The sequence below is a fragment of the Cheilinus undulatus genome, linkage group 24 (genome assembly GCF_018320785.1).
Source record: "Cheilinus undulatus linkage group 24, ASM1832078v1, whole genome shotgun sequence".
NCBI lineage: Eukaryota > Metazoa > Chordata > Actinopteri > Labriformes > Labridae > Cheilinus > Cheilinus undulatus.
In genome coordinates this window covers 19369716-19385385 of record NC_054888.1, presented here as the reverse complement: position 1 = coordinate 19385385, position 15670 = coordinate 19369716, and the positions used below count along the sequence as shown (strand labels likewise).

Below are 15670 nucleotides of genomic sequence, written 5' to 3'. Positions count from 1 at the left end.
CCACAACCCCCCACCCCTTAGCAGAGAGTTAGCGCCATGCTGCTAGCTCTAAAGAGTCAACCCCTAAACCACAAATGAAGAGTTAAAGACGCGCAAACATGTCTGAGAGGCAGAAATAACCTCAATGGCTGGTTCTAACCTCAGGTGGGTGGAGATGAGGAAATAATGATGTCTGGTGGAGGGTACGAAATAGGAAAGATCATTGAAACTCATGACAATGAAAAGATTTTGAAGCCTTTAGCTAACAAAACTCAAAGCTAGGATGGTTATTCTTTGCAATACCCCTTTAAAATGAAGAAATCCAATGCTCTGAGAAAAAAAAGACATCTGGAGCAAGTCTTTGGACTGATTGAGAGCTATAGAAAGATTAAAAGCTAGCTTCAAAGCTATAGTTAACACATTAGCCATAAGAACACATTAAAACGATTTAAAATGGCACTTTTCCATTTCTCCTGTTCATTATCTAAAACAAAAGGCCTACTTTTTCTTATTTACTCTCTTTTAAAGACAGCAAAGATATCTGTTGATGGACAACGGCCTTTAAAAAGCTCTTTAAATTCTATTTTTTGGACCAAAACAGCAAAAAAACAAGATCTAAGGCTAGCAACGCAGATAAAGCTAACAAATTAACATCAAACAAAGAAAATACTTAACACTAGTATAAAGGAAAGGAGTTTTCCAACAATTAACCTACTTTTGAATATTTAAAAGTCATGGTAATAGTCAAAAGCTTGCAAAATGTCACTCAAATCATTGTTGTTTGGAGGTAGTATGCAAAAATTAAAGCTAACAAGCTAAAACGTTAGCTAAATCTTACAAATGAGCCTCAAGATGCTATCAAAATAGTTATTACAATTCTTTTGGTTGAGAATTTACACAACAGGCTTACTTTTTGCTTATTTCTTGCATAAACTTAACCCTAAATTTGAAGAAAACTACATCTGAATGGTAACAATGAGCAAGAAATGTCAGCAAGTTGTTATTTCTGGATCAAATGAACTACATGTAAATCTAAAAGCTAACACCAAAGCCAAATAGAGTTTGAGCCAATAAAGGCCTTTGCACACTGGGTCTGATTATTTCGTCCGAATTTTTCGCCCGTTAAAAAAAAGAAAACCGAGCTCATGTTGTTCTAATCAAGGTTGCACACCGACACCGAAATTTTCGTCAAATTTTGCATCAGTCCAATTCATTTCAATGGGTGAGTGATGATTCAAAACAGTGCCCACTGCCGTACGAAACTATTTGCCACATTCTACGAATTTTCGGAGCGAAGGCAAATAAAAAAGCAGTGTGCAAGGTCTGAGTACGTGACGTTTTTTTCGGAAAACACGCATCCAAAAATAACGGACCCAGCGTGTAAAGACCTTAAGGCTCAACTTTGGCTGAGTTGTCTTGGTTAATGTTTTTTTATTATCAAGTTTTGATGTAGTAATTGGAGTTATATGGTCAATGCCCTCCACTGAGATTTACCTCACCTAACTCCCTAATTTGACTCTCCAAATGACACCCTGGCTCGGTGAAATGTTTGAACGACTCCCCGTCCAGGATTTCTGCTCCAAACAGATCCCGCTTCTTACTGCCCATCAGGATAATGGCCCCCGGCCTGTGCAGACGGGCAGATACTGTCCTGGCACAGGTGAGGCAGCTGTAAACAAGCTGCTGGACTGACAGGCCCATAAACAAACCCCTCTTCTGACAAATTAATCCCTCCACGGTCGACGGGAGGACACCGGCCGGACAATCAGCTTAAGGAGTCGGCGGTCCCTCCTTCCCTGCATCGCCGGTAAAAATTAAATCAAGGTGTTTCCGAGAACACGGGGCGTTTTTATCCTAAGAAAGAGAGCCTGCATTGTTTGCATTTCACGCATCTGTTCCTGCTCTGCAGCTCCTGCAAGGACATAACAGTTGCATTGTGGGATTTTTCTGATTCAACCAGTCAGATGTGATGTCTCAGGGTGCTTTAGAGGAACCTGGCTGCTGTATCACAGGAAAGGTGGTGGGTGTACTGTTGATCATAAAGCTATCCTGCTTACATTACGCTGCACAAAAGCCAGAAGACAAACACTTTTTATTTTCACTCCGACACAATGGGTTTAATAGTTGTGGAATGCTCTCCAGGAGTCGTAATTCAGGGTTTTGGTGAAATTAAAGATTCCTCTTCTGTGGTGAAATGATAAATACCGCTGTCGAATAATGACAGACTCTTCTGTCCTGGTTTAACTTTCCCCTCGCTTGGATTTTTTTCCTCCCCTAACTGTACGTTTGATTGCACGTCTGCCAAACAGCGCCGAAACCGCAGTTGCAGCATGAGAAATGGGTTTTAAACGACATAAATTATGACAAAAGAAAACAAATTTAAAATAAAGCTGAGCCGCAGATTAAAATATACCCACAAGTATCAGATATCAGCAGGACTGGATCACATTTCCGTGTCCTCGTAGGGCACCGTGTTTGCTTTGGGTAATCAAATTTGGCTGCATACTTTTGGTCTGACGCAAAGGGGGATGACCGGTGGGATTTACTGGCCCTCCACTCTCGCCTATTTACCTTGGAGAACTTTTGTTATCTGTGGTCTGAAGGGAGCAAGGGAGGGAGGGAGGGAGGGAGGGACGCTGGCTTCCAGCAGGAGGTAGGCTAATACCACGAACACCTCGCTGCTGTGGCCCTCTGGCCCTCATACATGCAGAAAAACATGCCATCCTGTGCCACAGTAACATGAGACAAAGCATAAACCTCTCAAAGTAAAAAAATGCACCAATGCTGCTGTTGCAGGGCCTGTTTGAAGCACAAAATTATACTTGTGGGATCAGAAAATGGGTAAAATATCACAGAAAAACAGCAAAAAGAGCAGTTTAATGACTTCTAGGGCCATTTCTGCTTCAGATACGTGGATAATTTGTCCTGTAAAAGCTTTAATGTACAAGACTGTCCACCTAATGTTGCAGAAGCAAAACTTTTTCCATTTCAGCACTTCCAGAATTTAAAATTTAAGCATAATATTCAAGGTTCTGCAAAAATAAATACAGAAAAGTTGATTTTATTATTGTCTTTGCTGCATTTTTACCTATAATATGTCTTTCATGTGGGTTTTTGCATGCATTTATGAAATAAATATGCTTTTTTTATCACAAAAACTTAAAGAAAACTCACTAAAAGAACACAAAAATGTAAAGTAATGAAAAATAATCAGTAACGTGAGAGTTTTAGTACTTTTTGAGCCACTTAAGACACAAATATGTGACTTTTTCCACAAAAAACACCCATCTAATGTTTGAAATGAATGATTTCTCAGCAGTTATCGCAAAAGTTTCATACTCTTTTATAAAAATATTGATATTTTAGGCTGTAATTTTACAAAATAAAGGCTAATGAGGCTTATATATTCTTATAGGATGCAAAAAAAGCCACTTTTATTTGTCATCAGGTCATTTTGCAATCAAATACTTCTTGCAAAGTCTGATTTTGGTGAAATTAATCAGCAATAAGGTGGTAAGTGCATGCTCTTTTTTTTCCAAAAAATAATAGTTTGCTTGTAGATTATATAATTAAAAGGTTTAAGGGGATTACAAATAAAAAAATAAGGAATTTTATTTGTCTTTAAGCCACTAACGTCTCAAATAAGTGACGATTTCCAATCATAGGAAGCAAATGTGCAAGAAAAATGTACATTAAATTCAAGTTTTGCCTTCATTAAATCACAAAAGGTAGTTTCCTCTCCGGAAATTTTAAAATATAAAGGCTTAGATGATTTTAAAGTTTACACAGCTGACAGGAAAAGGCCACAATCAATGTGTAACTGTCTGTTTTGGAGTTTTTAACAATATAAAGACTTGAAAAGTTTGATTTCAGTCCAATAAATCACACACACAGCAATGATTTGCTCATACTTTCTATGATTTTGAAGTTTTTAGAGGCTTAAAAATAATAAAAGTAGGGATTAAAGTCCTTTTTAACCACTGATGCTTTAAATATGTGACTATTTTCAATCACAGAAAGTAAATTTGCAAGAAAAATGTCAATGAAATGCTTGAAAAGTTTGTTTAGTCAGCATAAATATCAAGAAAAGTATCCAGGTCTTAATAAGAAATAATGCTTTCTGCTCAAATTTTGAAATATAAAGGCAAGAATGGCACAATCACTGTAAAAATACTGTTTTGAGTCATTATTCTACAAATTAAGATTTGAAAAGTGTGATTTGGTGCAATACATAGCACCCTAGGTGGTGAGGTGAGCAATGATTTGCTCATTTTCTTTATGATTTTGAAGATTTAAGAGGCTTTAAATCTCAAAATAAGTGTTTAATTTCTTTAAGAGTCACTTATGTCACAAATTTTTGACCTTTATCACCCATTAAAAGCAAAAAAAAAAAGCCCATTAAATGCAAGGAAGTTTGTTATGTCAGCATTAAATCACAAAACTCATCCAAATCTGAGTTAAACTTACAGCATTGTACAGCATTGTGCACACAGAGTTTACAATTACAATAAATATTGAGGGGTTTTTTTGCCTTGTGAGTGAATTATTCCATAAATCTGTGACTATTTGCATCCATGGAGGGCCGATTTTAAAGAAAAGTGCACATTAAAATCTTGAAAAGTATTATTTGTCTGCCTGAAATCACAAAAAGCACTCCGCTCTTCTTAGTGTTAGGTTTAGGCCAAAATGAAAGTTGTGGATTGCACAAATATTTGATCTTCACTTCAAGGTTTCAGAGGCTGGAATTATTTATGCCACATAAACGTCCCTGTTTTGGGGGTTTAAAGTGTCCCCTATATGTGTTTAGTCTGCAGTAAATCCCAATCGACCTGATGCGGTTCCGTCCACACCTCCTCAGAGAAAGAAGAGCGACATTGAGGTTTTCATACCCGACTCTGGACCCAGGAGGACTCTAGAATACCTCGGCCCTGAAGGCCAATCCCTCCTATTTTCCTAGCGGCGGTGATGCTGTTTATTTTGAAAACATTCCCCGCTTTTACGGCCGGTCGCCACAGTCGCTTTTAAAGATCTGCCTTTTCTTACATTCAGCCGAGAACATGTGTGATATTTTTAGTCTGTTGTGGCAAACGGCAGATATTTAGTGTCGATGTTTCTCCGCAGCCAAAGACGACACTGTTTTCCTCTGGATTTGATTCCTGGCAGCGCCTGGAACATCTGCACTCGTCGGAAAACACGGGAAAACTCCTGGATGCTGTAAACGAGCGACTCCAAAACTTGATAAATGTGTGAAGAAAACACGAACCACTGTTTTTTAAAGGCATCCAAGAAGAGGGAACGCTTTTGGAATCAAGTCTGGGTGCTAGGACTACTTTCCCTCCTTGAGGGGAGTTTCAAAAGGGCGAAGGCAGGTGATTTATTTGAAAATGTCTGTCAGTGATAATGATGTCATGCTTTCCAGGACATCGCGTCCAGCCTCGATGGAGGAATGTCAAGGACAACGCCAGATTGTGGAATCAGAAGACGCTCACTGATAAACTTTCAGAAACCACCTACGCTTTTATGAAATCCCTCAATCAGAGTGTCTGCTTCTGATTTTTGGCGACACATCCACACTTGCACGGCTCAGGAGTGTAAAAACCCCTCCTGATAGGGGAGTGACGAGCGAATCAGAGGGGTAAGGAAGAGGAGGAGGGGGTGCTAACTTATCTCAGGCCTAAGTTATGTGCTGAGGTATCACTGCAGACACTTAGGCACCGAGAGGAGGAAGAAAAAAAAAAAAGCAGGCTGGGAAACACAGCACCCGCAAGATTGGGAAAGAGACTCCCAAACGCTCTAATGAACTTGACTTGCTCTCCGAAATATGTCAGCCGCTTTATCACACGAGAAGCATATTATCTGGGGATTGCAACATAGTTGAATTACAGACATTATGGCACCGCAGGTCTTTATCAAATAAACAATTACCGTATGCAACGACAGCTTGTTTATCCTTTATCTTGATTTATTTACCGAGGCCTCTTTTCTTTCTCTCCCCCCTTCAGGAGCCGATACGAGCTGTTATTTAGGCAAAACTTTTTTTTTTCCACCCCCTAATAAATGTGCAATTTTCCCCCGTATTAAAATTTAAGACTGCTGAATGTTCCCCCGTTTTTCGGCGCCGTGCACAGCTAGTTCATTAGCAGAAATGAATAGCGAAGCCCGGCTCATTTAAATTGGCTGTCTTACATGACTTCTCGCCATACTCTGTTCCTGTCACATGCTTCCAAGAATCATTGACTCTTATTATACATGTAAATGGCTATCATAAAAATAAAAATTTCATTTAAGATTGTTAATGACTTTTTTGCAGCAGTCTGGCTTCCTTTAATGATTATACCCCTGCCCCCTAATTAAAAGTATTTATCTTTCAAGCATCCGTGACTGAAGCCCCCGCAATCTCAGCCGCTCCACTAAAAAAGAGGCATCAGTCAGTCAAGTTTGGGAGGCGTCACCTGCTCGGGGATGAGAGGGAGGCACAACACGCCTAACCCTAACCCTCCCCCCCTTTGCTTTTCATTTCCCTGCAGCTCCGCCGGCTTGTTTTGCGAGGTTATACATTACTGTAAATATTTCCCGTTGTTTGGCTCAGAGCGGGGGACTTTTCTCTAAGCGTGAACCAAATGGTCTCTGTCGCTCACAAAGAAACTGTTTATCGCGTCTGTCTGCCGAGGGAGCAGCGCCGGGGCTCCGCCGTCAGACCTGGCTCAAGCACTGTTTGCCAAACGCTCCGCGCCGTTTGTTTAAGTCTGCTCGGGCACCAGATGGGTGGGGTTTACGGCGTAAGACGGCGCCACGAGTGGCAGGATGTGCACACAATTGCTATAAAGTATCAGAAAAGTCAGATTAGGGGTTGGTTTTTTGATTGACAGCTCACCTGAAGCCTGAACATCTGGTACAAGACGACAACAAGGCCCTTTATAAGACCCAGAAATGCTACTTTTCACCATTTTATCACTCATTTACTCCATCTTTGCTGCTTATTTTAAGCTTTTTGCTTTCTCGGGATACATGTCTGGCTTTTTTATGGTTAAAGATACCTTATTTGAGAGAAGATTGCTGTTTAGTACCACTTTTGGCATCGTATAATTGACCTAGCAACACACAAAGTCATTTTAAGACTGCCACGAATGTCTACTAACTTTTTCAGCCAAAAAAATTAAAATTGGAGACATCCAAGCTGTTTCACTTCAATTTCACTCATGGCTCCTTTAAAATAAAAGTCTTTCATTAACATAATAAGTGGGGATGTGCACAGAATTGCTTTAAAGTATCTTTAAAGTCCAGTTAGGGTTTGCTTTTGTAATTTACAGCTCACCCGGATCCCAAACACCTGGTATAACATGACAACAAGGCTGTTTTTAAGACTTTCTTAACCCAGAAATGCTACTTTTCCCCATTTTATCACTCATTTACTCCATCTTTACTCCTTATTTTAAGTTTCCAGGAATGCATATCTGGCTTTTTTGACAAAAAGATACCTTATTTGAAGAAAAAAATGCAGATTTGTACCACTTTTGGCATTGGATATTCGACCTAGCAAAACAAAAAGTCATTTTAAGACTTTAAGATTTGTAAGACGACGCCATAAAGTTTCTGAAAGTCAGATTAGGGGTTGCTTTTATGATTGACAGCTCATCTGAAGCCTGATTATCTTGTATAAGGACGACATCTCTAAAGGCTTTCTTGTGCCAGAAATGCTAAAAATGCTGCCTTTTTCATTACTTTTAATCACTTCTTTACTTGGTATTTTATGCTTCTTTGCTTTCCAGGAGTCCATGTCTGGCTTTTTGATAAAAACATCCCTTATTTGAGAGAAGATTGAAGTGTTGGACTAAAAAAATGAACACTGGAGACATCCAAGCTGTTATGCTGCTGAATCCACTCAATCTCTCGTTATGGCTCCTTTAAAATAAACGCCTTTCATTAACATGAGAAGTGGGGATGTGCTTACAGTTTCCATAAAGTATCCAAAAAGTCAGATTTGTGATTGGTTGCTAACGTGAGGCCCAAACATCTAGTATAAGATGACAGTGAGCCTGTTTTTAAGACTTTCTTCACTCAGAAATGCTACCTTTCATCACTTTATCACTTGTTTATTCTGTATTTCATTATTCTTTGCTTTCCAGGAGTCCATGTCTGGCTTTTTTTGATAAAAACATCCCTTATTTGAGAAAAGATTGCAGTTTTGGACCGATAAAATGAACACCAGAGACATCCGAGCTGTGATGCTGCCGAATTCACTCAATTCCTGTTATGGCTCCTTCAAAATAAAAGCCTTTTATTAACATAAGGAATGGGGATGTGCTTACAGTTGATTTAAAGTATCTGGAAAGTCAAATTATGGGTTCTTTTGTGATTGACAGCTCACCTGTACCTCAAACATCTGGTAAAAGATGACAACAATATCAGAAATTATGCATTTTTCATTACTTTTTATAATTTTTTCACCTCATGTTTACACCTTATCAGTGCTTTTTTACTTTCTAGGAGTGCATGCATGCTTTTTTTTTGATATAATAAACCTTATTTTTAAGAAGTGTGCAGACTTGGTGCACTCTGGGCATTGGATGTTTGACAGTACAAGACAAAAATGTCTTTTTTAGGGCTATTTTTTAATCGACAGCTCGCTTGAAGCCCAAATATCTGCTAAACCACAATAAAAAAGGCCTTTTTAAAAGTCTTCTTGAGTCTGATTTTTAAGTAGTGTTGAATAATGATGATTTGCGTATTATCTACTATCAATTTCACTCCTTCTTCTGTCGTTTTTGCAAGAAATGCCTTTTTATTACATAATTTCCTGCATCTTTATTCCTTATGCAATACTTTGTTGCTTTCTACAAGCACAGATCATATGTTTTAAATATTTTTTGCAGAGATGATTACAGATTTGGAACAACGGAATATTGGGTATTGGATTTTTTACTTTCTATAAGCCAAAAATAATTCAAAAGTTGTTTTGCATAACCGGCAACTCTCTTGGGGTCAACAACAAGGCTTTTTTGAGGCTTTTCTGGAGGCAGATTTTCAAAACATGTAAAAAACTTAGACACTTTCTCATTGTTTTTATCATTTTATCTCAAATTTCCATCATTTTCACTGCTTACATTACGCTTTCTAGATACTATTTGAGAAAAGTCGCCACATTTTGGGAGGTATAATTGAAAATTTGGAAGACAGATAATCCGTACCACTTCCACGTTGGATATTTTACTTGGTAGGAACTAAAAAATCACGTTAAGGGTTGTTTTTTAACATTGGCAACTCACTGAAACCCCCAAAATGTTCTAAATCACAACGAAAAGACTGTTAAAGAGTTTTCTTGAACCAGATTGGTAAGAATGGTTGAAAATGGGACACTTGCCTGATTTTTTATCCCTTATTTTGTACTTTTTGCTTTCTAGGAGTGTCGGCCATGCTTTTTTGATAATAGATTTTGGCGAGATGATCGCAGATTTGGAGGAAAAATAACTTGAGCCACATTAGGCACTGGATCTGAGGGTTGCCAAGATGAAAAAAGTCAATTTTAAAGTTTGTTTCCTCAGATTGATTTGAAGCCCAAACATCTGGCAACACAAAACATTACTGCTGTTTTAGTTTTTCTTAAAAATGAGTCACTTTTGACACTCTTTTGCACCATTTTCACCCCCTATTTTCTGCCAGTCATGCTTTTTTATGATACAGTAATCTTGATCTTGAGGATTTGGCTGACTAAACTTCACAAAACCAATGAGATGTGGTTCCGAGAGACTCACCAGTACCGTCGACCGAGGCACTCAGCATGTCGTTGTCGGGCCAGATGTGCTCCACGCCGCTGTCCCTCATCTCGTCGTCCTCCTCCTCTTTAGTCAGCAGGCCGTGGCTCTCGGCGCGCGGCGAGGCCTCCGGGTTGGTGAGGCTGGCGGGGCTTCCTGTGCCGTTGATCAGGGGGTCTTCCTCGGACACCGGCAGCTTGTCTTCCTCCTCTGTCTCTGAGCCCGTCTCCACCACATTCTCGTAGTTCAGAGCTGTAAAGGAGACGGAGACAGTCAGGATGAGGCGGAGGGGTGGGGTCTGTTTTCAGCTGTTTAAGTGACGGAATAGCCCTTTAAATAAAGCATTTTATCAAATAAATTGATGGATCAGGCCTTGAATTCTTACTCATGCTCATTTTTTCCCCTTTTCCCAGTGTTTGGGTGATGCCAGCCTCTCTGGCAGCTCGTACGGATGAAGAAATGTAGGCGTGCGTCTTTGTGAGTGTCAGCGGAGTGATGAAACATAAAATAAAGATGAATCTGAGAAGGGGTTTTTTGGACATTGAGGTTCGTTCCCAGATTAAAAAGGTCACCCCACATCACTGCTCGCTCCAAGGCGTAGGCGTTTCTTTCTTTTTTTTGTGGGTTACACCCCAATTACAGCATCCGCGACTGGAATCTGTGACTGCGCCGCAGCGGTGGGCAGACAGCTGTCGAGGAGATGCGAGCCAAAATAGCCACTAATTTTCAGTCCTGCACACATGCCTGGGATACCAACGAGCTGCACCTTTCAGGACGGCTCTGCTCTGGAGCATAGCCGTCACGTTTCGCATGCTCTGCATAGCACATGCAATATTACAAATGTCATTGCCGTGCATACAAAAGGCTTAACCTATAGTCATTTAGATTATTCATCACCCCTCACATGTCTTCCCATTTGCATTGCCAGTGAAGCATGAACATAAATATAAATGTTTCCAAACAAATAGAGTCATACAGAGACAGCGTTCTGGGGAGGTAGGCCCGTTTGTCTCCACGACACTCATGTCCCAGACATATGCCTGCTCTTCCTAAAATAGACACCCTGTAAATAAGGGGCTGTGAACTCAATCAAAGGTGGCTCGCCTGTGAATTAGTCAGGTTCTCGGCGCATATTTTGACGTAAAACAAGACGTACTGATGGAGCTAGAAGCACAGCGACACACCTCATTGGCAGCTTGTGCAGGAATGCTCTGCGGTGGGAGCCAATCATGGGAGGGCCCCTGAGTTTGAGCCGCCATAGGGAAGAGGTGGAGGCTTTTTCTGAGCACTAGAGTTGGATTTATGGTCATAAAAACAGCAGAAACCACAAGAAAAATGGTCAAATGGGTTGCGAATTGGAAATGTGTTTGCATTTCCCTCAATCTAGGGATGATAGTGCCTTAAAATATTTCAGACACTGGAGAAAAATTCATTCAATCCCACTTTAAGCTGAGCTTTTGGCATATAGGTGTTTCATTTGTGGCTACTTTGGTAACAAAGTCCTATTAGAAATCATGAAAAGCCATCTTTCCATTGGCAAAACATGGAAACCTCCACTGTAGTTGAGTTTGTAGCTGTAAAAACTGCAGAAACGACCATAAAAAAGGTCAAATAAAGCTAAAAAAAGGTTGCAAATTGGTGTGCTGGCTCAAAATTTTCCAGGTTCTAGCAAAAACTCTTATTAACTGTCCACTTCAGAATGTAGTTGTTTGATTTCTGCCTACTTCAGTGGCCAATCTCATTAGAAATCAGCAGAAATCATGACTATATTGGTGAAAGTTTGGAACCTTGAAACTTGCCTTAAAACCAGGGAAGCTTTTAGACATAGATGACCATATTTCTGGTATGCAAGAAGCTCTAAAGTTGAATTTATGGTCATAAAAACAGAAGAAACCACAAGAAAAATGGTCAGATGGGTTGCAAATTGGAAATATGCTCGCATTTCTCTTAATCTGGGGATGCTATTGCCTAAAAATATTTCAGACACTGGACAAAAACCCATTCAATTTCACTTTAAGCTGAGCTTTTGGCAAATATGTGTGTCATTTGTGGCTGCTTTGGTAACAAAATCTTATTAGAAATCATGAAAAGTCATCTTTCCACTGGCGAAACATGGAAACCTCCACTATAGTTGAGTTTGTAGCTTTAAAAACTACAGAAACGACCATAAAAAAGGCCAAATAGAGCAAAAAATAGTTTGCAAATTGGTGTACTGGCTCAAAGTTTTCCAGGTTCTGGCAAAAACCTTTATTTAACCTCCACTTCAGATTGTAGTTGTTTGATTTCTGCCGACTTTGGTGACCAATCTTGTTTGAAATAATCACTACATTGGTGAAAAGGTGGAACCTTGAAACTCGCCTTGAAACTGGGGAAGCTTTTAGACATAGATGGCCACATTTCTGGTATGCAAGAAGCTCTATAGTTCACTTTATGGTCTTAAAACTGTGGAGCTAGTAGAAAATGGTCAAATCAAGCAGAAACAGGTTGAACATTGGAAAACTGTTTGCATGTCCCAGGATGCTGAGGATGCTACTGGCTCAGAACATTAAAGGTACAGCACAAAAAAGTTGCCTCCCAGCTCCCAAGGCCAATCACAGCTCTTGTGCTGCTTTATTTGGCTTTTGGACATATATGAGAATATTCCTGGCTCTTTTGTTGGATTTATGGTCATGAAAACTGGTGAAACTCCTAGAAAAATTTCTTCTAGCTTATTTTTTTCAGGCACAGGACAAAAACTCTGAATTACCCTTCATTTTAGCATATTTAAGTTTAACTTCTGGCTACTTTTGGTAGAAAAGTCTTGTTAGAAATCAGCAAAAAAATAAGTTCCCATTTGTGAAAAGTTGGAACCTTGAAATTCAACACTTTATTTTGCTTCAAATGCAGAAAACGAAGGCAGTTTTTGGACATAAATGCCCAGACTTCTAGTGCGTTAGAAGCAGGAAAAGTCCAGTCAAAAATACCCATTTGGACTTGCATGGTGTCTGGAAATTTCTTGGACTTTTTGAAATACTTTAAGTCGGTGCATGCATTTGCAATGATTAAGAATCTTCATGTTTAAAGGTAAATGTTGCAGTATTTCTAGCAAACACTGTGGACTCCAGGCTTTAGAAAGTCAGATTTTTAAGGAAAGATATAATAAAAAATGGAGAAATGGTTCTTTTCTTGTCTTAGAGATGCAGTTCAGACAATATAATCAAAGTCTTTCTAGAAACTAGACAGAAAACTTGAGAAAGTAAGCCTTATCTTTCACTCTAGCTGTTACAAACTGGACTTTTTTTCTTGATATTGGTGTTGTGTGCTCATAAAAACATACAGAAAGCTCACAAGTCTTTGGTAAAACCAACAGATTCATACCTAAAAGCATGAAATGTCTTACAATGTGAACATGCAAGGACTCAAAAAGCTGCCAATTCTTCCACCAGATAGTGCCCCTACTTCTTGAACTTTCCCAGAATCAAGCGAGCCAAACAGACGAAGTCCATGCATGACATTTCAGAGGACATTATACATATCAAAAGATAAGCCTCCCCACATCTCCTCCTAACACGTCTCCGTCCGATTGACTGGTCTGCACTTGCCTTGAGCGAACAACTGCACAACAGGTGCAAATTAAAATGAAAACAGGGCTTTCAAACGTGGGAGGGGGGGAGGCAGGCAGGCTAACGGGGGGGAGGAGGAAGAGGGGGAGCAGGGGAGTGGGAGTGCGGTGACCTGCCTCGAATACCAATCGACGGAGGAAACAAAACCTTTTCAAGAGGTGTGATCACAAGGGTTTAGGCAAGTTCAGACTCAGTAATGCTCCTTGGAGATGACAAAAAAGGCAAACGAGGCTTGAGAGAGACGTTAGAGATTCCTGGGTGGTCTAGATACACCTTGGTACGACTGATTTGAGCCTTTATTTCAAGGGTTTTTCATCTTTTATGGAATAGAAATGCTTCCACCTGGGCAACTCAACATCTAGAATAACTTAAAAGTTGACTGAATGTGAAGACGTCGCAATTGGATAACGCTTTGAAATCAATTAACATCAACAAATACCTTTATTTCAGGGTTGAATTAACCAGTCTTAATCTAAATCCAGAATCATTAAAAAAACACATCAACTAGGAGACTCTTGACAAGATGAGTCTTCGGACAATCTAGGCATCTCCAAACCAGACAATCCTTTAAAATGACATCAATCTATGTACAAAATTTACAAAGGCTATGACTGGGAAGTAAACATTGTTATTCCAGCAATATAGTCCTGTAAAAGCTCATCAAACATAGACTTTCTAGAAAAGACAACACTTTAACCCCTTCGATGAATAACTCATCAATCGTAGGACTCTTTTGCCAAACTTGGCAGTCTCTCAACCAGACAACCTTTTAAAACAGCATCTACACCGACAAAGTGTAGCCTTGGAAAGGCTTTATACTTAATTTCGAAGAAAAACATTACTAGTTTATATAGAACCATCCAAAATTCATAGGAATCTCTCAACTGAACGACCATTCAAAGCCCTGTAATCACTAAAAAATGCGTAAAACATAGTAATCTTACAAGACAACCCTTTGAATCAGAAGGCTTTTTCAAAAACAGAAATATTTCACAGAGTTAAATGTTTCCTGGATTCATGGCTTGGGATAGTCTCACATCCACCTGGACAACACCCCATAGAGAAGGGCAGAACCTCTTTAAAACAAACCTTGAGGGTAGTTAGACGAACGTCACTTTCATTGTTAGTCGATTGGTTAATCAAACCAATTGGGAGAGGTGCAAAAACATCTTTTCTATAAAGTCGCGACAGTAACTACTGCCTCTTTCTTCTCAAAATACCCACGTGGCCTGGTCATTCATTGTTCAGAAACATTTCTGCCCGGAGCTTTGGGACAAGGAATCTGGACAATCCATCGGCTTCGCAAGGTTTGACATATGTGGGAACCTCTCATGAGCTAACCCTAAAAAAATGTTATCCCTGAATTTATTAAATGTACAAATCTTGAAATGAGACGACCATTTAAAACAAACCAGCTTCTAACTTAGCAACACCTAGGTTTTGTTTTAAATGTTTTATATGTGATTTATATGTGACTTATAGGAAGCTATGTTTTTCTTTGTCATTTCACTGTAGGATAACTCAACCAGACAACCTTATGCAACAAAGTCCAGTCTGTTTGGGCACAACTTTAATGAGACAATGACTAAAGGCTCTAAATGTTTTAAAAGTTGAGAAAATTAAGGTATTTCAAAGAAAGACTTTTACCCTGCAAAAGTAGAGTTCTCTGCAATTTGATGATTTTCTAATGAAGGAATATTTCTTCAATAAAACCTGTGAAAACTAGAGTCTTCTGCCGTTTAACAATGTGGAAAATGTAGGAATCTTTCAAGAAGACAACCCTGAACTTCACAAACCTTTACCCGTTTGACCTGATGTCTAAAATCCTCTAAACGTTTGTGAAATGTAGGAATATCACGCAAGACGACACATTGAAGATTACCTTTCAAAACTAGGGTCCTCTGCTATTCCACAATTTTCAAATGGAGGAATATGTCCTCAATAAAACCCTTCGAAACTAGGGTCTTCTGCCATTTAAAAACTTTCCTGAAGACAACCCTTCAAGGAGACAAAACTTTACCAGTTTAACCCAACATCTAAAATCCTGTAAACCTTTGAAATGTATGAATTTCATGGAAAGACAACCTGTTGAAAATTCGCAAAACCCAGGACCAGTTAACCCTTTAAAATGAAGGCCTTCGGACATTTGGAAATTTGTAAAATGTTGAACTTTTCCAGAAGATACCCATTGAAAACTCAGGGTCCTTTGTTTTTAGAAAATTCGTACGACACTGAGCTTACCGTCCAAAATCGGGGTCGTCAGTTGACAATGAATTTGTGAAAGAGTCTTTTTTAACAAGATGACCCCTCAGAACCAAATCTACATCTACTTTTTTA

At 39.3% G+C, this 15670-nt stretch overlaps 1 protein-coding gene across 1 annotated transcript in view; it reads right to left on the bottom strand.

Annotated features, from left to right (window-relative positions):
• Positions 1-15670, bottom strand: part of zeb2b (zinc finger E-box binding homeobox 2b) — a 230173-nt gene that overhangs the window by 27958 nt on the left and 186545 nt on the right. The window contains 1 exon segment of the mRNA XM_041781782.1: positions 9732-9983. Within this exon segment, the coding sequence (XP_041637716.1) occupies positions 9732-9983 (252 nt within the window).